The sequence below is a fragment of the Syngnathus acus genome, chromosome 19, assembly GCF_901709675.1.
Source record: "Syngnathus acus chromosome 19, fSynAcu1.2, whole genome shotgun sequence".
In the NCBI taxonomy this organism is placed as follows: Eukaryota; Metazoa; Chordata; class Actinopteri; order Syngnathiformes; family Syngnathidae; genus Syngnathus; species Syngnathus acus.
The window spans coordinates 6,048,543-6,070,309 of record NC_051103.1 but is presented as its reverse complement, the minus strand read 5'-3'; the positions used below and the strand labels follow the sequence as shown (position 1 = coordinate 6,070,309).

At 45.9% G+C, this 21,767-nt stretch overlaps 2 protein-coding genes across 2 annotated transcripts; one reads left to right on the top strand and one right to left on the bottom strand.

Annotated features, from left to right (window-relative positions):
* Positions 1-4,663: 4,663 nt before the first annotated feature.
* Positions 4,664-8,893, bottom strand: LOC119138473 (heparan sulfate glucosamine 3-O-sulfotransferase 2-like). Its single transcript, XM_037278535.1, has 4 exons — positions 8,633-8,893; positions 7,573-8,262; positions 4,963-5,770; positions 4,664-4,931 (listed from the first exon to the last, which is right to left on the bottom strand). The coding sequence occupies exons 2-3, from the start codon at positions 8,025-8,027 to the stop codon at positions 5,152-5,154; spliced, it is 1,074 nt and encodes a 357-aa protein (XP_037134430.1). The 5' UTR covers positions 8,028-8,262; positions 8,633-8,893; the 3' UTR covers positions 4,664-4,931; positions 4,963-5,151.
* A 4,174-nt stretch (positions 8,894-13,067) lies between these two features.
* Positions 13,068-21,238, top strand: lrrc4bb (leucine rich repeat containing 4Bb). The gene is made up of 3 exons (XM_037278499.1): positions 13,068-13,519; positions 16,513-17,123; positions 17,204-21,238. Exons 2-3 carry the CDS (start codon positions 16,881-16,883, stop codon positions 19,187-19,189), a joined length of 2,229 nt encoding a protein of 742 aa, XP_037134394.1. The 5' UTR covers positions 13,068-13,519; positions 16,513-16,880; the 3' UTR covers positions 19,190-21,238.
* Positions 21,239-21,767: the final 529 nt, after the last annotated feature.

The window sequence follows — 21,767 nt, the reverse complement described above, 5'->3', positions numbered from 1 at the left end:
AAGGCATTCTTTATCGACGCTTTGTTTGCACAATTACATTTTGTATGAATGTTAACCAACTGCTCATTTAATCTGCTCAGAAGTAAAGCGACTCACTTGAAAATTGTGTTCATTTTCTTCTTTATATGCGATGGAAAAAATACCCATGGTGTCCTCTGGGTGGCGCTCCACATTTTCCTGCAAATGCCACTTGAGGAAATACTTGCAATACTTAATTTGTCCCTGAACTGGTTACACGTATTATGAAGACGTATGGTGGCGTCGAATATCCTCCCATCGGTGAGCCCGACGCGTTATTAAACTACAGTGCTGTCATTTATTTAAGATGTGATTCAATTGTACTTTTATTAGTTTGGCCCCAGGCTGGCAGCCTTTAACCCTGCCTCTTTTTTTCATTCCCCCTCTTGTAATTTTCCATAAACGTCATCAATTTCACCGACTGCTTTCTCACCTTCCCTTCTCGCCTTCTTTTCGCTCCATCTCCTGGGGAAGTGATAAAAATTTAAAAAAAGATTGGCAGTGACACGAACCGTCCTCTCCAGACATCCGACGTTTTCTTTTTTGTTTTACTGCTGCAGAAATTGCTGGAATTAAAATGCTTGTCAAGAATTCAAAAAAAAAAAAAAAAAACACGCAGACCGCAATCTGGCAAGAGTCCGACTTTTCTGCCGCCATCAATAATCGTCTCCAGTTTGTCTGACGTCCAAGCGAGGCTCATTAGCGAGGCCTCATCGGAGGAATCTGAAAGTTTGATCGGATTTCAAGCGTGACATCAGCCTTGTTGACTTGTGAACTCGTGGAATTAGTTTGCACGTCGAGCGGCCTTTTGGCTTGGCTCAGAATTGTGCCCGATGCAATCTCGCCGTATTGATCGGAGCAATTGAGTCAAATTCGATCCTTATTGATGTCTCTTTGTTGCAGGATTGAAGATGACGACCGCCATCATCTTTGTGATTAGCTTTGAGACTTTTTGCATTCCAGAACTCACCAAAAAAAAAAAAAATGCATTTCATGTGCCTTTTTCCCAACATAGCCCAAATCCAAGATATAATTGCGTTTTCAGCATGCCATCTTTTTTCTTGAACCACCATAAAAGTCCAAAACAGATTAAATAATTCACTTGTTTCGGGAGCGAGCCCGTCAATTATTTCTCCCTTTCGCTCGAGTCCAACGATGCAATACTTTAGTTCCCTTTTAATTGGAGATGAAAAATCCAGTAAGCCTTGAGTGCGGGCGGCAAGAGAGCAGCTTTTTAGTCCATGCAATATACATGACGCGTCAGGCGGGACATCCACGACTGAATTACATAAACCCGAGCAGATGTACAGAGCGTCTCGGAAAAAACAAGTTGAACCTTGGAGAAAGATGAGTGCTTGAGAAAACATTCAGAAATCGCAGGATGCATATTTAAATATATATTTCTTTTTTCCTCACAGCCAGCCAGGTGGTTGTCGAGCAGACGGCCACGTCAGCCAACGTGCGAGGCCGCCATCATTGGCATCTATGCGTCTGGACCGACATCACAGGAATATTAAAAAAGATGCCGGCATGTCAATCATCACCTCCAATGTGTGCTTTCTCTCTCTCTTTCTCTCTCTTTCTCTCTCGCTCGCTCGATCTCCTTTTGGCTGGCAGCCGTGGCACCTCCTTGTATCTTCTATCATTAGAGGCACTGAGATGGAAGCTGCACGGGAGAGGAAGGCGAACACTTTGATGTAGTGCGCTTTCACGAAGGCAAATAACGCACTTTGATTTTTTTTTTTAAAAGCCGTCTTCACCCAAACATATGCGCTTTTGCACCCACATCCTGTCAAAAACAGGGCCTGACTTGCCACCCAGCTTTAAATTCTGCAGGCTTTTTTTGGCACGTGCGGTGCCGCGCGTTGACAAAAGTTCTTCCTTCTTCAGAGAGGAAGACGACTCCTTGTCTGTCCTGTTTGATTTTCTCGGGGAGATAAATGAGTGTTTGGAGAAACATAAAAGCTAATGAATTCATAAACGCCGTGATGAGCGCAGCTGTCTTCAGCATCTGACGTGCAATCTGAGAGAAGGTGCCTCGGGTGTCTGGACCATCCTCCACTCTCTTTGTTTGTGCATGTGTGTGTGATTTGGGTGCATGTGAGGATGCTCATGAGAACAAACAACAATCAAGTCGCTATGATTTTCACTGCATTGATACGCCCAATTAAAGAAAGTAGCGGCCCCAATGTGGCCCGCGGGCCACAGTTTGCTCACCCTCCAAACTACAGCGATCCGAAGTAGCAATTTTTGCCTCTCTTTTTGTGATGTCATCTGTCTTTTCCTCAGTGATACGGCATTGAAAGCTGCCTCACCCCCCATCAAGATCTTAACGCGCCAGCTCAGGTGCGGCGGGTCTGCGGTCCGGGGGGCTGCTGACACATCAGACACGTTTTGATTCGCCGTGGATGTGAGGCTCATCCCGAGGCAGCCTTGAGATCAGCCTTGTTATCCTCCTCGGCGAGAGGCGAGGCGCGCATCCTAATTAGCACGCGTCTCCTGGCCAGAACTCCATCGACGCGCCTGCGAGCTCATCAGCTTTGCCAGGCCGACTCGGTGAGTGAAACAAGCGGCCGGTGGGGCTGGACGGACGGACAACCTTTTCTTGGAAGACCCCCAACTTAAAGATTCAAATCCAAACCTGCGGCCTCAGATTTGCAATTTCCACATCCTAAAGTTTTGCTGCCTCCCCTGACAAAAAGATGACCTGACTTTAACTTGACTTGGCCAGCCTCATTTCTTCTGCTCTTTGCTTTCCTCACTATAAGCTCATTAGAGCGCATCACCTCCACACACCAACTCGGTGCCCTCCCCACAGACCTCGCTTCAGACTGCAAATACTTGTAAGAACTCGTATCATTATGTACTCGCGACCGCGACGCGGAGTTGTCAGTGCTTGGTTTTAATTTGGCTCCAAAGCCGCCAGCGATTTAGACCGCCGGGACATCCTGTCGGCATACCAAACGATTCGGAGGACCGAGCAGGGTTCACCGGCAAATGTCAGCCGAGGAACCTCGTTTTTCATCTTGCATCCCGAATAAAGGACGGCTCATGTTTTAAGTAGCACACCTTAAATGGAGCATACATGTGAAATGCAGGGCCATGCTAACACTTGTTAAAGAATCACTAAAAAAAAATAAGAACAACTCGAGGTTGGTTGTGAAAGTGTTTTTTTGCAAAGCTCATTAAAAGTCAGCGAGTAGCTGGTGCCGGCTAGTAAGTCGAGATGAAGTACATCTGGCTGACATTTGTGTGACTTTTAAACAGTTCCAACTTTGTCTTCAGACTGTCAATTAATTCATTTGTGGGGTTTTTTTGGTGGGGGGCGCTTTGACATGTTTTGTTCAGAATGTATTGATTTGGAAAAAAAACTGCCATTTTTTTCTGCAATGTATTTTCACAGTTATTGTATACAACTGCGGCTGAGCATCAAAAATGCTTAAAATAGTAACTTGCTTCTTCTTTCGGCGGCTCCCGTTCGTCGGCAAGATGCACGACAAAATAGCATCTATTTTGGCTTTTTTTTTTTTTTTTTTTTATAAATAAGCAAAGATATGATTTTGCATCATCACCAAATATTTATTAAACTAGCTCATTAGCCAAGGTGCAAATAGGCCACGTCACCAAGCTACCAAGGCAAAGAAGTTCCGACATTTGCATAGGCTGCCTCCTGCGGGAGTTTAGATTTGAAAAGTAAGCAAAGCGTGTGTGTGTGCGCGCGTGTGTGTGTGTGAGATTTGACCCGCAAGCAATCTCAGGAGGGCCTTGCGCTGGGAGAGTCTAATCAGACTCTGGCGGCCGCTTGTTCCCCAGGATTGCTCCTTGCCGGCCCTCAGGCCTAATTAGGACCCATGTGCACCATCCTCCCAAGTGCTCGCGGTGACGTCTGGTGCTCACCTGTGTGTGAATGTGTGTAGATGTGCTGGAAATGAGCCACTGGTGTGTAAGATTTGACGGCGGCAGGTGGGGGGGGGGGGGGGGGCATACACCTGGAGGTCACAGGACTAAAAACAAATGTGGAGGTTTCCGAGCAGTGCATCTTTAAATGAAAAATGTATATATATGTTATCATGCGTTCTCTAATCAATGCTTTACCGCAATATTACTGCAATACATGCTTGCTGTTTTTATGATGTACCACAGAAGAGAAAGGTTACGGCTGGGTCAGGAGAGAGGTTACAGCTGGGTCAGACAGGACGCGGCTTACAACTCAGCAAGTTCCTCTTTAACAAAGACCATTTCGAGAAACGACACGCCTCACCGCTGTCTCACACTCTCGATGGAACGACAAGCAAACATCACGTTTCCTGTTTTTATCACAGAGACAAAGAATGGTTGCTGATCGTTTAAATTCTTCTTCCTATATTGCCATATAAGTATGTAACACCTTGTGCTTTTTTGCTTACGAGGCAAAGCCCACATGCCTTCCCCCTTCCCTTTAGGGGCTTTTGTCTCACACTGTGGGTAGGGCAAATCCAAATAAAAAGAGCAGGTGTGCAAACAGATATTTAGTGTAGTGAGATTGTTGTAAGCTATCTGTACTGCACTCCTCGCGAGCATAGAATTAATATTCTGTCTCACTTCTGATTTTGTCTGCTGATACTTTTCTCTTAACAGTTATTCAGTCAGCGAAATAAACCTGACAGGCGCATTCTTTTTTTCTTTATTTGTTCATTTAAAGGGAAGTAGAAGACAGGAAAGAAGAAAGCAACAGGAAGTGGGGAAGGAAATACAGGTGACACCTTTGAGGCACGAAAGAAAGGACAATGTTTCAAGATGACCCTAAGAGACTCTTGTGTGGATTACTCTTGGGGAAAACTTTTACCAATTTTGGATGACTTGGAATCTGCTGCCTGAGCCAAGCTTGGAATCTTTCACCCCAGAAAGGTAAGTTGTGCATCTTTTTCTTTTTTCTCCCACTAACACATTTCACACATTTGTGACATACAAGCATAGTGAAACCAAAAGTTTCCTCGGTAACTTGTACTTGGCGGCCATTTTGACACCAGCTGATGAACTTGTTGCAAATGCTGAAATGACACCAAATGTGAGCGTAGAAGAATACTGACCACATTTTGGAGGTTACAATTTAATTTCATGATTGCCAGGTTTCAGAAGAATGATTTTCCATATCTACTCCCACTTAAAATCATGACCCACCATCTCGTAGAACTTGACGTTGAAGGGTCTGTAGAAGTCCCGGAGCTGTTCGATGGCGTCTCGGTCGATCTGGACGTGGGTCCTGCCCTTGGACTTGCCCAGGCAGCGAGGCGAGCCGCTGCTCTCCGGTTTCTTGAGGCACGGGAAGCCTTTGGTGCGGTTGAAGTAGAAGTGCTTGTCCGTGACGATGCGCTTGAGCCCCAGGAAGTCCTGCACCCGAGCCAGCTCGCCCGCCGGGTCGGTGATGAGCCGCTCGCCGCTGACAAAGTGGATCTGAGCTAGAGGGAAGTAGCGCAGCCAGTTCTCCAGGTGGAGGGCGTACAGCCCGATGCGAATGGCGTTCCAAGACGCGTCCACCAAGCCCAAAGTCTGGTTCCGGAAGGCCAGTTCCTGGAAGCTCGGCAAGTCAGGTGTTTTGGACAAAGTCTGGGTGTAATCCGAGATGGCTCGGGTGACAGGGTCGCGAACCACCACGATGAGTTTGGTGTCTCGGGACATCGCGGCGATTCTGTGCGGCGTCTCTTTCGTCACAAAGTAGCTCGGCGTTTTCTCCATGGTGAGCTGCCCTTCAAGAGTCCTTGGCATTGAAGCTCTGAAGAAAATCCCCAAAAAGCAAAAGGAGGACTTTTTGTTTACATTCACTTCAATTATTTATTTCAAGCGCTTTCTTTTGACGTGCTAAGCGACTCAAATACCGAGGACACAACGTCCTCTTCATATGGAAAATGGCAATAGTTTGACATTTTAGTGAATTACTTTTAACTCAAGAACAGAACTTGTTTGCCAGAGTCTCCTCTGCACCAAGATCTGTACTACTTAGGCAAAACTTTTCCCGGGACTGATTAAGACTTCAAATCCTTAGCTTAGAAGCTCCTTCTGGCCATAAACTCAGTTTCTCGCTGCAAATGAAGTGCACTAGCCCGTCACTAGAGAATTGTGTCGCACACAGCTCGATGGCGTAGCACGCTTCCAGAGCAATAAATCACCATGAAGGCACGCGCAATGCATCCGGAAAGCAGGTGACGAAGCTCGCTTCCTGACAGGTCGACAAAGTGGAGCACCGGAGTCTCCATGTTGGCGGCTACTTGATCTCAAATGGGTGAGAAATGTTAGTCGAATCCATTTGGAGAAAAAATAAATAAAATCACATTATGACTGCAAACAGGCAGGCTAACTTCCCACTAACAACCCAGGCGAATGACACAAAGCTTGTCTATCTGTCAAGATGTATCACTTCAACATACTTCCTTGACCTCTGTGCTCAAGGGCCACATTTTTTTTTTACTTTAATTGCTCAAGTCGTTTTTAACTTACTGTCACAACATCCCAAAACCAAAAATTCAATGTTTTTGCCCAGCTATGATTTAAAAAATTCGCTAAAAGTCCTGAGGGTTGTTGTAAACTTTCAGCTATCTTTAGCTTCACCTTTTAACTTGCGCAAAGCTAGGTCGATAAATGTCTCTCCAGCTCCACAGTTTGACCTTTCCTCATCAGACGCAAACGTATGTTTATGAAGGTCTCCCAAACCTCTCAAGTCCGAGCTAGCATTTGACCTTTTATGGCAGCTGACAATCACACCGCCAAAGAGCCCAATTATTGTCATCGGCTCGACGGCAAATCATTAACGAGAACCAATGTGCGATATGATTTCAATCTGAAACGTTGTACACCTCCAAAATAACTCGTTATAGATCGTGTGGGTTAGCCTCATAAAATGTCTGACAGGCTTTCGCCAAACCAAGCCGTTTAATGAGGCCAGACTTTGTTAAAGGGCCTTCATGTCGCAGTTAGGGATCGATAATCAACACATTCCCCAACTTCTTTGCGGAGGAAAGGGGAAAGTACAAGTTGGCTGACGATGGCTGACAAGTGGTTTAATTAACAGAAATAGTGGCAAGACTTTCAGCTCAGCTTCTCCTTTGAAAAAAAGAAAAAACGACTCAGTCGCTTGCTCACATGTTGGAAAAATCAATCTTACCTTTTTTTTATTGCACTTTTTATCTTGGGAGGGAAATTGACTGTGTATTTTCTTACATAAAGTAGCGATTCCAGTGTGATGTGAGAGATCATTATAGGAAAAGAATCCACAGAATTGGTCCTTAAATATTTATTTAACCCAAATAATGAATTTTTGATCAGCTATCCATACTAATGACAGGTAAAACAATTAAATATTCTTCCACAGGAATGTGTATCTATTTGTATATATGTGTGAATGTATTTATATCCATCCATTTTCTGTACCGCTTAAATATATGCACAGAAATATATCTTTAGATGCTTTTTCCAATATAGTGTCCCTTAAATAAGGCAACAGAACCATTATATACGCCATCTTAAATATTTAGTCAAATCAATATATCATTATATATATGTTTTTTTCTGTGACCTTACCTGTACCACTCGAACCCTCTGTCATAATGCCTGTCAAAGAAGTGCGTCTCAGTCCCCGCAGCTCTCACGTCCGGGTGGATCCGTATAAACTCCAGAACTGCCCTTGTTCCTCCTTTTTTCACGCCAACTATGATGGCATTGGGCAACTTTTTATTGCCGAACTTTGGGTGGCCCATAGGCGGGCTGGGCGTGTCGCTCCTGGCGTGAAGCGCAATTGAGGGCGGCCCCCCGGCTGCCTTCACCCTGGATGCCTCCACGGCAGACGGGGGTGGAGACGCGCAGCTTCCATCGGCTGGTAGCCTCCGATTGCAGCTCGGTGCCGGATCCCCCGAGACGGGCGGCATGAGGGGGTCTGCGTGGAATAAGGCGCAGTAACCCACGTAGGAAAGGAGCAGGGACAACAAGCATACGGATGTTTTTGTAAGCCGGCGATTGAAGACGAGCGCGCATGCCATCTCTCCATGGATACCAACAGTACATTTTTTTCTAATTAACCGTGCCTATTGTCTCCAAAGATTTGAAAATGTTGCATTCCAGCTCCTCTGATGCGCATCCAAAAACTTCCCATGTTGGGGTGTGGGAAAAAAGCCTCCTCAGAGTGCCCGGTTCTCGTAGCCATGGTCATGACGCACCGGGAGGGAAGAGGCGCGCAGTCTGACAACTTCGTCTAGCTCCGTGCACACACTCTAGCTATAAAAAAAAAAAAAAAAAAAAGTCAGTGACGTCGCAGCATCTTTGCATTAAACACGCGCTGGGCTCTCACTCAGACTTGACTCACTCCTCAGCAAGCGCCGAGCAGACACTCCAACAGAATATTTTCTGCATCAATTCAGCCCAGTGCAAAAATATCAATCGCAATTAGGACTTGTCCATTCATGACAACATATCATAGCAATCCATAGATGCCCCGCCGCCTTGTGGATGTATGCAGCAATTACAACATCACAATCTGTTGAGACACTCCGAAGACTAAAAGAATTATCTATTCAAACAACCACGTCGCATTGCTTGAGAGGAGACAAAAAAGCAAAAATACTAATCGCTGCAGCGTTAACCTCACCGATGCTATTTCGAGCCATTGCCGAAGTCAGCTAATATTTAGCTAGACTCGGTTAGTGCAAACCGCTGAATAACACAGCCGAATTCCGTTGACAGACACTAATTCCGTGACAGTGTTTTGCTTTTGGGCAAGGGCACCGGTCAGGTCATCCCTCTTCGTTCCCTGACGAGCGGACTGACAACCCCCGGAGGGGGGAAACGCCAAGATAAAAACTCCTAGCACACGGGGAGGAGTCGAGGTGTCACCGCACTGCTGCCGAGGGCGCCTGCGCCCAATCTCGGAGGCCTCTGATTAAAGAATGATTTATAGGGGCCAGTCGGAGGCCCCCCCTCAGCAATCCGTCTCGTGAATGAGATTTTTCCTCACAAGAGGGCGGGTAAATCAAAGCTCGGAGCGAGTAAGTACACGGCGCTACGATAGGAGTCTGTGATTAAATGTTATAATCACCTCTGCTGAGTGTGCAGCTTGTGTTTTCTGCTTGTTTATTTATTTTTTTATCAGGGACATGGATGCTTTAAATCAGTTTATCCTGAGTTCAGTTCACAGGGCATATGGCTTATTTTCAGCTATCACAGACTGCACAGTCGCAGTGGCGGTTTTATGTGGCAGGGCCTTAAGCACTTAGGTAGGCTACATAGTCTGACTCCTCTGCAGGACTAGTCGGTACAGTCTAATACAATAATATTATATAAAATAGTATAAAATGAAATATTTTAAAAATAATCTTTTTTATTATTGTTATTATTATTTTATTTATTATTATCTTATGGTTAAAATAATATTGAAACATTTTATATTTTATTTAGAATGATTTAAGCATGTGCTTCAGACCTAAACCACGAGGGGGCGACAAAGCAATTAAAAACCTCCGCTAACCCTCAAATTGGAGGGTTTCGGTTCAGTACTTTACGTGGATGTGTATTTTTGCCCCGCAGCATGGCTCTTAAAATAATGTATATTATATTATATTGTATTATATTATGTTATATTGTATTATATTGTAGTATATTTGGTTAAAACTCCATCCTACGATTAAAGTCTCTATTTGTTTTTTAACTTTGTTCTTTTCAAAATAATTTGATTTCTTTCCTCTGTGTGTTTTTCCTTTATCTCCCATTTGTCTGGTGGAGAATTCCCCAAAGCCAATTTTTCTCGCTGCCCACTGTGCCAACGGCTCAGCTCGTTTGTCAGCACTAAGTGTGGCCTGAGGTGGGGTAGATTGGGGATTCTTAGTGTCACCACTCTGATACAGATGATGCTCGCAGATTGATGAGCGATGGCTTCTTAGCAGAAATCATTCACGCCCACCCCATAAAGCCAACACCCTCCAAGCTCTTTTATCGAGTGCCGCTCTTTTTATTGAGTGCCGCTCTTGGGCACGTAAATGGACCCAAGGGGACCACCACGCTGCATAAAGTGCATCTATTATCTATCGGTGCAACCCTCTTGCAGGTGTAGTGATGTTTATCATATAGGGGACAATAGTCATCACTCGTGCTCATCTAAATCACTCAAATTTACTTGTGATTAAGATAAGTTGATTTTAATTTCTCCTAATGTGATATCTGTTTGGGGACCGGAAGTTAGGAGAAATTAGAATTAGGTGGATGAAGGGGGCCGTGGAAAGATTTGGCCAAAGCTAAAACTGCTACAACAGCACCACCTACCGGTGAGAAATGGATAACACCATTTTGTGTGAAAATACTGACGTTAGAAATGAAATGTATTTGCTGGCTGGCCAATCTTGAGATTCAATATTCTGCCTTTATAAAACTAGTGTTTCAAAACGATTGCCGTTTTCTAAATATCAGTATGTGTATTTATAGCTTCACATTTTAAATCGGTATTTATTACCTGAATCGACTAAATAGACTGCCATGTAATAACAGCTGAGGCAGAAAGATGAAATATAAATACGCTGCAGAAGCATGATCTATGAAATGCATCTAACTCCTGTGGGATTTTTTTCCGAATCATATGCTGATCTCTATAATGTGTATATAATGCCCTAACTGGATTCTGCTGACTCTGGAGATTTGCATCAGGCCTCCAGAATCCTTTTGGGAGACGGACATTCAGTTATCATTGTGGCCGTGACCTTTACTGCGCTCCATTATTAGATATTCACATATTATTTTATAATATTATGATAGCTTAAATGTAGCTTCTGTCTGACGCACTTGATCAAATGACTGTAATTTCACCTTGGAATGATACTAAAATATATTGAGCAATATACAATGAGGTTGAATGAGAGTGGTGAAAATGTGGAATGATATTGAATATTAGAATTTCAGCATTCGCACATTAAAAAAACAACACAGTAATAGTGGCTTGAAAGTGATTGCAACTCTCATGTTTGACCACAGGAGGACAGTGAAGGATCAAAATGTTTAAAAGGCCGCTAGCAAAGCCCTCAACATTGTCAAGACTGAAATGCTGCCCTATATTTTGAAATTTCAAAATGAACTGTTGTAATAGACCTCACGTATGCAATTCAATGCAGTTCTTGCAATAATAATAATGATGTGTTTGGTGTATGAAAGTACACACACACGCACACATACACCCACACCCACACCCACACACACACACACACACACACACTCAAAGTGAGTTCTCCTCTCCCAGACAGGAAATGATGTCAGCCCTCCGTCTCCAAGGAGATGGAGGCAGTTGCTAAGATACTGTGACACCGGGGTTTTTCCTCACTGTTGTCTCTCATCCTCCCGTATATTGCCACCACAAAATAGATACTTTTTCTCCCCCCACATTGGCGAGGGGATTGGAGTTGACGGACATGCGTACGGGCACCCTCCACCCCCCCTTCCATCCCTCCGAAACGCGCTTCACAGTGTGAGCCGCACCTCCGCGGTGCTATCAGCATGCCACATATGTCTCAGCGCGCTAGCATGTCTCTGCCAAATCCTCGTCGCCCTCCCTTTCCCGTTCCCCTCCCGTGGCTCCCGACACGGCGCTAAGTTGAAGCGCTTTAGTTTGCATCGGAAAAGTGTCGCGCGTTTGTCCTCTGCATGCAGGGATGACAATCCCCTCCTCTGTGCTTTTCATGTATCGATGACACGCAAGCAATACGGTCGTGATGTTTATTCATGGCGAACAAATGCATGTTCCTGTCCTCTTCTCCTCCTACAGATGCTCAAGGGTGCCATAGATGCAAGAGGGGGGAGGGAGGGGTTATGGGGGGTATCAAATTCAGTGTGCAATGACACAGTGAGGACACGGAGTGGAAAGCAAGGGGGTGGGGGAAGGAGGGGAGGGCCGGGCCGGGCCGGGGACTTGGCAGGGGCGGCGTGGAGTCATTTTAAATGGCGTGGCGGCCGGGGGGTGGCTGGGATGCTGGAGGGAGGGAGCTTGGAAGGCAAAAAGATGTACAGGGAGGAGAGCCGAGCGCTGAAAGGCGGCCAGGTCGGGACGCGGGCCGGATTGTGCGCTGAGATTTCAGCTGGGGGGTGGGGGGGGGGACAAGGGAAAGGAGGAATATCCTCTGCACCGCTGTGTGACTGGAAATTTAATAGAGAGAGAGAGGGGGGATGGGTAGACGAGAGGAGGAGGGGGGGGGGGGGCGAAAAGGCACAGAGACCTCATTGCTGTGCGGCTTTCAGCAAAAAAAAAAAAAAGCCAGCGCTGGTGAACAATGCTCACTACGGCATTCACAGGGAGGGGAAGTGCAAAAGGGAGGAGGGAGCGAGTGGAGGGTGCACATCTTGGGGGTCTTTGCTGAAGCATAACCGGTCTTCTGCGTCCTTTGACCTTTTAGTGCCGGCTAGGACGGAGGGAAGACGGGCTAACTTGGAGCTGACAGTCAGGAGGGCAGTCAAAGCACAAGAACTGATGAGCGGAGACACTAAATGTGTAGGGGCCAATTCAACACACGCACACACATAATGCTTTCTGCACTGTCTGCACAACAGAAATCTCTTTAAGTGATTTGAATCCAAGAGGCCGGATTAAGTGCATATCGACTGGGGAAAAAAAGTCTACCCACCCCTCACCAAATGTTTTTTTTTGTGAGAAAACCAATATCTATATAAGTCTGTTGCTTTAATTATTAACAAGTAAAGAAGTAAAAATAAAGTAGCTCACACAATGTTGCTTAGTCATGATATTTAGAGGTGGAGGTCACTACAATTTAACCATGAACTTCTGCAAAAATCAAGTTCTTTCCAAAGCAGTCAATCAGTAGTTACTTTCTAATCGAGTCAGTTTGCCCACCGCAACTTGAGTCATGACTAAAATATGTGTCAGCATCTTGCTTTCTCTTTTACAAGATAACTCATGCGGATGAATTGCTTGAATGGCTCCATGACTGCAGGTGTAGCCACGAGAAGCGCATCTTAGCTGCTCTTAGTGGGATTCAGAGAGGGTGACATGCGAAATGTGCGTAAAGACGCGGGCGCAAAAAAAAAAAAAAACTTGTGCGCAGCCTGCATGCGCGCCTTCTCCAAGGATGAACGGACGCGCGCATGCAACGTCGTCCTCCTTCAATTCAATGTGATCATTCTAACATCATCGTCTCCCAGTGGCCTTTCAACTGATGCTTTTTTTTTTGTCCCCCCCTCTCTCCCTTTCAAGCCTCCTTCAATTGTTTGTCACGCGTGCCTGTCGGCGTGGATTGGTGTAAGCGGCCGTCATCACCAGCAGCACCTCCGCTGCCGCCGCCGCCGCCGTGCAGACCCCCGCGTTGCGTTGGCGCTGCGGAATAGCCGACAAGACGAACAAGAAGAGGGCAGCTCTCAGCCCGGGAGACAAGCCAATCCATTTTGGAGAAAGGGGGTGAGGGGGGGTGGGGGGGAAGACAGACGAGCGAGCGAGCGCTGATGAGGATGTTGAAGGGAAAACATCGACGTTAGACTCCGCAACGCCGAGGTAAGTGCATGTTTGTGCAGGTGTGTACGTTTAAAGCCAAGGATGAAATGGCCGGCGCGTTGTGCGCGATGACATCCCGACGAAGAAGATTATCAGGTGGCAAATTGTGCAGAAGCTGCAGAGATGCATGACAATTTAGCCGGGATGAATAATTTAGACGCGCAAAAGGAAAAGCGGGGGTTAAATCAAAAAAAGCAAATGTATTATGTAAGCACATTTCATTGCCTTTAAAGAAACGGCCGAGGGAGGTGGGGTAGGGTGGTGGGGGGGTTGTGGGTGCAGTTGTCATTAAGCGGGTGCAAGCCATTTTGTAATGCAGCATGTGCAGAATTAGGCCTATTCAGAATTTCAATTGCGTTCTGGAGGAAGGTGCGCCGTATATGGTGAGTGCAGCTGCAAAGATGAATAAGGCCATTCTGTTCGATTGTGGTCCATATCGAAGGGGAGAGTGGTGCTCATCGCTGATCGAATCATTAAAAAAAATCGTTTGATTGTGATGATCGCCATGAAGCTGCATTTCTGCCTCCCCTGATTCCCACGTCCTGAATCAATCTAGTGTTGTCATAGTTACAGTAGATGATGTTGGCCCCGATGCACCTGTGTCGCTTTGTGTTCCATGCACACCATCATCTCATCGGGCCTTGTGATAGACCCCCCCCCCCCCCCTCACCAAAAACAACTCACACCACTTTTTTTTTTTTTTTTTCTTCCTCCGGCCTCTTCATAAACCTTAACGACTGTGTTGTGGGAAGGCTTGATGCAATCACAATGTGATTGGTTTGTAGCAATTGGTCAGCAGCTTGCAGCTAATTTGTCTTTTCACGACTGAGCGCTCTCTCAGGCCTGATCGAATAATCAATACCGACATTGTTGCAATCTGCTCTCAACACCAAAGAGCAACAAAGATAAAAAAAAAAAGAAGAGAGCGTGAGAGAAAGAGAGAGAAATACACCTTTGAGAATTTTCTTCAACGGGAGGGAGAAAAATAAATAAAATGCAGGCGTGTCAGCAATGTCATGATTCAACCATTACCCCCCCCCCCCTCCGGAAAAAAACGAGTTGAGTATTCTATTAGCTGAAGAGCATCTCATGAGATATAACTCGTCTCATATGGTGGAGCGATTGAGGGTGGCATGTCAAGGCAACAGGCTTTCAGTGTCAAGGTCTCTCTCTCTCGCTCTCTCTCTCTCTCTCTCTCGCTCTCTCTCTCTCTCCACACAGTGAAAGGTTTGTTACCTTGTGTGGTCCTCAACATGTGAATAATGTGTTTTTGCTCCCCCAAGGCTGTGGAAAGAAACCACACACCTACCAAAGCCGCTTAAATATCCCTCGTGTGTGGTAGTGCATTGAAGGAAGAAATAATCGACTTTTTTTTTTTTTTTTGGCCTGAAGGAAAAATGCATTTGCACCATTTTAGCTGCATTGCAAGAAGGCCGATTTAGAACCCTAATAGAATAGAACCATAAAAAAAATGCTGGGTTGTTTTTCTGAACCACCTGATTGGGTTAGTTAGAGTGAATTTTTTCAACTCATCACATTGGGTTGTGTAATCGGAAAATGACTCAACATGCTGGGTCGAATCGTCAACCTCGTTAACCATTTGACCCAATTTGGGTTCTCTTTGACCCAGAGTGCACTGTATGAATGCTGTCACTGTTTCATTGCGTTAATGGGAAATGAATCTCTGTTTTTCAACTCAGCCTTTTATTAGCTGTTGATTGGGCCGAAGCCTCCATTTTGAATCAAGCTGTCATGTGCGGGTCGCCTCCAAAAACAAAAAAAGGGCAACGGCACACAGGCGTCGCTCTATTTGTGTATCTGTTGTTGACAACAGTTGGTGTGATTCTATACAATGTGTGCCTGGATGAGGGTGTGTGAGAAAATCTGTGGGATGTGCAGAACATTTGAGGAAAAAAAAAAAAAAAACAAGTCTATTTTTAGCAAACACACTCCCTCATGAATTTCTTTAATAGCTGCTATAACAGTTTTCGGCTCTGTTTTTTTTTCCCCTCCTAGACTGATGATGACCTTGTAGATGTTATGATCTTCCAATTTGAATTATTTTTGCTCTCTGGCAAGCGCCTTTGCAATCTGTACCATCTAAACGCGGACATAAATATAGGAATAAATATTCCATTACATTTAAGTGCAGTGGAGCTTGTTATGTCTTTTGAGTGGCAAGCGTTCATCAAGCGCCGCTAAATAGAATAACGTGGAATGGGGCGCTGGACAGTAAAAACACAAGATGGTGAGTGAGCAGGTTGCCACAGCAACCGTGTTTCTAGGAGCCCATGCGTCGTCGCTGCATCGGAGAGGAGACGCAAACCGCCGCCATCGGAGCGTGAATGCGAAAACCCGCCGTTTGCTCAAGAGTAAAATTTATCACGTAGATTTGCACAAGGACGGCGACCGTCGAGTCGTCATGTCTCGAAAACATTTGCTCTTATCACTGCCAGGGAAATAACCCGAGCAATTCTAAATTTAGTGAGTCTGCTGATGCTTGCAGGCATTTCTGGTTGCCCCCAGAAAAAAAAAAAAAAAAAAGTGCACGACAGGCTCTCAAGCAAGGCTCTAATTGTGTGTCGATAATAATTCTAATTTAATTTAGGGTGTCATTTGTGAACAGGTTAATAATATTGCGGTTTTTTTTCCTTAATGATGTCTGCGTGATCTTAAATGAAGATTCATCCCATTGTTGCATTTGTTTTGGGGTGTCCATCTCAAGATGACAACATTAAGTTGAACGTCAAGAAAATGGCAGCTCAGCGTCTAATTGTGCTACAAGCCACAATTGGAAAGACTTCACAAATTGAAGTCTGACCTTGCTTGTCTCCAGCAACAGGACGTTGTAATATTTTCATAATTAAATTCCATCCTGGGCATCCTTGCATGAATGTGTTAGGCTAATATCTCAAAGCTGGCGCACTGTGCATGACTTGACCTCCTTTCTTTCTTTTTCTCCTTTTCTCTCTTCTACCCCATCCCCACCCCAGCCCCTCCTTCCACAGTGAGAAGAAACAAACATCCTCTGCGGAGAAGACCAAATTGCTCCCAAATATAATTTTCTACTAATAATTGTCATGGGAACAAAAAAGGGACATGCTCTCTTAAAATGACATGCAAGGAAGATCAAGGTGCTTGGTAGTCATAGAAGCGTGAGCAAAGTAAAATCTATTAAAGATAGAGTCTCTTTAATATAACATTACACCCGTCTTTCTAAATTATTGAGCAGTCGACTTGAAGGAGAAAAACAGCATAAGAGCATAAAATATGGACATAAAAATAAGCACTTAAAGTCCCCCTGTTAGGAGGTAATTTATAACATCATACGGCAGTAGGGGTGGGTCATGACTCAGTTGCCATGCGTGTTGTCATGGTGACCAGACCCTGCACCCCTTCCCCCCTCCTCTGGTTGGTCCACCTTTTGTTGTGGTTCCACAACCATGGACCTCAGCTGACAGAAGCGGCACCCCCCTGCCCGGTCCCCTGTAGCTGCTCCAATCAGGCCAGCCGCGTCATCTGCACCAGGAAGACCCTAGACCAAGTCCCGGACCGTATTTCCGAAAACACCAGATACCTCAATCTCCAGGAGAACACAATTCAGGTGAGCGCCACGTCACGTCGGGAGTTGTTGCGTTTTTGAGACGGGGTGCTACAAATGTGTGGCCGTGTTTCTGTTTCCAGGTGATCAAGTCTGACACCTTCAAACATCTGCGGCATCTGGAAATCCTCCAGCTCTCCAAGAATCACATCCGGCAGATCGAGGTGGGAGCGTTCAATGGGCTGCCGAACCTCAACACGCTGGAGCTGTTCGACAACCGTCTCACCGTGGTACCGTCGCAGGCCTTTGAGTACCTCAGCAAGCTAAGGGAACTATGGCTACGGAACAACCCCATCGAGACGCTGCCGGCCTTCGCCTTTCACCGCGTTCCCTCTTTACGTCGTCTCGATCTCGGGGAACTCAGGAAACTGGATTTCATCTCCGAGGCCGCCTTTGAAGGTCTGGTCAACTTGCGTTTCTTGAATCTCGGCATGTGCGGCTTGAAGGACATCCCCAACCTCACCCCGCTCGTACGACTGGAGGAGCTGGAGTTGTCGGGCAACCAGTTGGGGATCGTCCGGCCGGGATCCTTCCAGGGCCTGGTGTCTCTACGAAAGCTGTGGCTCATGCACTCCAAGGTGTCGGTGATTGAGCGCAACGCTTTTGATGATCTGAAAAACTTGGAGGAGCTCAACCTGTCCCACAATTCGCTTCATTCGCTGCCTCATGACCTCTTCACGCCTTTGCATCAGTTGGAGAGGGTCCACCTCAATCACAACCCGTGGTCGTGCACCTGTGACATTCTGTGGCTCAGCTGGTGGCTCAAAGAAACGGTTCCCAGCAACACCACGTGTTGCGCCCGATGTCACGCGCCGCCGGGCCTGAAGGGCAAGTACATCGGCGAACTGGATCAGAGCCATTTCATCTGTTACGCCCCGGTCATCGTGGAACCGCCCACCGACCTCAACGTCACCGAGGGCATGGCCGCCGAGCTCAAGTGCCGCACGGGAACCTCCATGACCTCCGTCAACTGGTTCACGCCCAACGGCACCCTAATGACCCACGGGTCGTACCGCGTCAGGATCTCGGTGCTCCACGACGGAACGCTCAACTTCACCAACGTGACCGTGCAGGACACCGGGCAGTACACTTGCATGGTGACCAACTCGGCGGGGAACACCACCGCCACCGCCGTGCTCAACGTCTCCGCGTCGGATCCCAGCAACAGCTACAGCTACTTCACCACCGTCACTGTGGAGACAGTCGAGACGGTGGGAGGCGGGGACGATAAGAACTCGGCCAGGCAGTACATCAACGAGACCTTCATAGATTTCCCGAACCCTACTGTTGAACGAGGGGTCTTAGACGGCATCACTATAACCCCTTCTCTCTCTTCGCTTTCCTCGCTGTCCCCGCGGGCAAACAGAGCCACGGAGAACGCCGTGACCGTGTCCATAATTGACGTAACTAACATTCCCGGCCTGGACGACGTCATGAAAACCACCAAGATTATCATCGGTTGCTTTGTGGCCATTACGTTTATGGCGGCCGTCATGTTGGTGGTCTTCTATAAGCTCCGCAAGCAACACCAGCTGCACAAGCACCACGGCCCGGCCAGAGCCATCGAAATCGTCAACGTGGAAGACGAAATCGGAGCCGGCGCCGGAAGCGGTATCTCGGGCGGGTCCACCATGAACGCCGGCGGCGGAGAGGGAACCCTGAGGATACATCATCCCGAAATAGTCAACCTACCCAACATCGGCCGTTCGGATACGTTGAACCACCACTACTACAAGACCCATCATTTCAACAACAACGTGATGGGTCTTAGTATCGGGCCCGACGGAATGGGATCGGGAGGAATGCACAAGAACCAGCAAGGCCAGGAAATCCCCATCTCCTGTACGCCCGTCCCCATCTCCACAGCCAATCTGCTCATGTCCTCGGGAAACGGCACCAACGTCAACCCGAGTTCAATGTCGCCGCCTCTGCCCATGTCTCTCCCGATGCCCACCATGGGCCTACACGGATCGATTAAAGGTTTCATGGGCCAGAACCAGAATCCCCAAATGGAGCCGCTTCTCTTCAAGGGGAACTCAAAGGAAAATGTCCAGGAGACTCAGATTTAAAAGCGCCGGTGGGACAGAGAGGGGATTCATGTTGGGTTTATGCTCGGAATGATGAGACACTAGAGTGCTTTGACTTTACGCCGGGAGACGGGATAGATGGGACGCGGCGGCGGCGGCGGCGGTGGCGGCGACACACAAACACAAAGACTCGTCCGTGACGGTGCGCCCAGCCACAGTGGGCCACTTGTGTCTGTCGTAACGCTCACGGCCAAGGAGATCAAGGAATGGACATTGCTACGATGTAAATCTGTGCCAAAGCAAATGTTTTTTTTTTTTTGCATTTTCTCCAAACTGTCTTGTCAAAGGGAAAAAAAAACGAAAAAAAAAAAAACAAGTCTTTGGAAGTAATCGGGCCCTAAATCATTGTTGGCCCGGAGAGATGGAAGACATGCACACTAGTACTTACCACGCTGAAGATGGCAGAGATTACGGAGATATGAAATCCGAGAGACATTTTTCTTCTCAAAAAGAAGCCACATTTGCTCTGAAGTGACTCAATAGACCCCCCCCCCCCCCTGAGGTGACAATAACGTAGGCATACGTAGATGGACAAAAAGGTACAGTGCAGTACAACCTACTGTGAAAACTCCACAAATTATATAAATATATTTTCATTTAAATATGTATCATTGCAAACTCGGACGCAGAGATATTTTGGGGTGGATGTATATTCGGGTAGAGTTTGTTTCTATGTGACTAACGAGCGGGGTCGGAGATTGGGGAGGTTGGTTATGATACATGTTTTCAGTTTGGCTACTTCTCAGAGAACATAAGGGCTCAATTGCAACACTCATTGTGAATCTTTGAATTGGCTTCAAGTCTATTTAGGTTGTAGTACAGTAAACGGCGATCTCTGTTTGACCAACTTCTGTCTGTTGCTTCAGTAGTACTCATTACGATTTTTTGTGTTCCGAGGGTGTATTATGTATTTTGTAACAGCCGGCTACTTGGTATTTGAATCGTATCAATTCTTACAATGCCATCATGTTCCAACTAATGTTTCACAAAAAGGACGCGGTATTCCCATGCAAAAACATGTGCGGCTAAAATAAAAGTGTTGACTTCTATGTGTTATTTCAAGCAGATCCGTAGCCAGGAATTTGATATGACCTCCTCGCTCATGGTGACTATAATCATGCCATAAACGCCGTCGTTAATGACGTTTCGACATCTCTCCGCAGCAGCAAAACGGACGGGATCCAACATCCCACCGAGGATGAGTAGAATGAATGGAAATGTACAGTATATCAATAATAACAATGTCTGGTTGTATGACAATTGTAAGAACTGCATTTTTACAGTGTAACTTTCATATGTTCGATGCCATTTGCGCTTCTCGCGTTTCAACTATGTATTTCTTTATTTTTGTTAGTTTGATATAATGTGTACAGTTGTCTAGCCATGTATCATTATGTGTGAAATAAATGAATCATATATTGGATTGTGACGGCTCAATATGGCAACCGAGATAGCAAAACGGGAGGAGTTCTGTGCTGAACCAGGAGTGGACGTATGGGTCGTGGTTCCGCCATTAGTCACCGTGCTAATGAAAGGTGTCATCTGCGCTATTAACATGTTCAGACAGGCGATTAGTCACTCCCCTATATAAGTTCAGCAGATGCTACAAAGGGAGTGTTTTCATGAAAACTGGAGGAAGGTGGCATTTATTTTTGGAGCCCTTGTATGAAATTTGTTTCGGTGAGGTGTTCAGTTAGATTTTTTTGGGGGTATAATGTTTGTTGCAATTGAGCACAGGCTGGAAGTGTGATGCAATTATTAATTCATATTACGTTTGTGGAATATGAATTCACCGCTCTGAGTTTGATGAAAATGGATGGGCTTTTTCTGATTAATTCATATTCCACAAACGCAATATTAATCTGAATACCGTGTTTGAATTAGTCCGGGCACAGAACGTATTGGAAAGAACATTTTTGACTTGACTTTCTCTTTAATGGATTAAAATTTGATCAAATTCGCTTCAGTGCTCATATATCTGGTTCACTACTTTGTCCCTTTAAAGTGAAAATAAAAAACTTGTAAATTTCACACATCACAGAGTATTGTTTACAATTTTGCCAAATTTAAATATTCGTTTTATTTGTGGGCGTGTCTGCTCAATTGGACGTAACCACGCCCTGCTTAGCTGTCAGTCAAATTCCACAACGCTTTCAAACGTAACATCTATATTTAAATTTTGAAAATATATATTTTTAAAGCCTCCACTGGTTGCAATGTATATTAAAGCATTGTTGTCAAAGAACTTTTCGCGTCTCGTCCAAGAGCAATTGGCGTTAGCCACCTGCTAGCTTGCGAGCTAACAAACTCCCGGGTTGGGCTACGTCATCTCCTCGCCAAGTGCTGTCGGTATGTCGGTGAACAAAACAAAGACACTTCAATTTTATTTAAGTAATTTATTTGCAAATCATTTAGTCCGTGTCTCATGCTACATGACAGATATGTGAGCACATTTATTCCATTTATTTATTTAGACGTCATTTAGCGTGTGACTCACACCGCATGAGAAATAATTGAACAAAAAACTTTCTACACGTTAGCTACTCCTAATGCTTTGCTT

Coding starts and splice junctions, on each gene's coding strand:
- LOC119138473 (XM_037278535.1), bottom strand. CDS start 8,027: ATGGCATGCGCGCTCGTCTTCAATCGCCGGCTTACAAAAACATCCGTA. Junction 5,771..7,572: donor AGAGGGTTCGAGTGGTACAG/GTAAGGTCACAG, acceptor GATTTTCTTCAG/AGCTTCAATGCCAAGGACTC.
- lrrc4bb (XM_037278499.1), top strand. CDS start 16,881: ATGCGTGTTGTCATGGTGACCAGACCCTGCACCCCTTCCCCCCTCCTC. Junction 17,124..17,203: donor TCCAGGAGAACACAATTCAG/GTGAGCGCCACG, acceptor TTCTGTTTCCAG/GTGATCAAGTCTGACACCTT.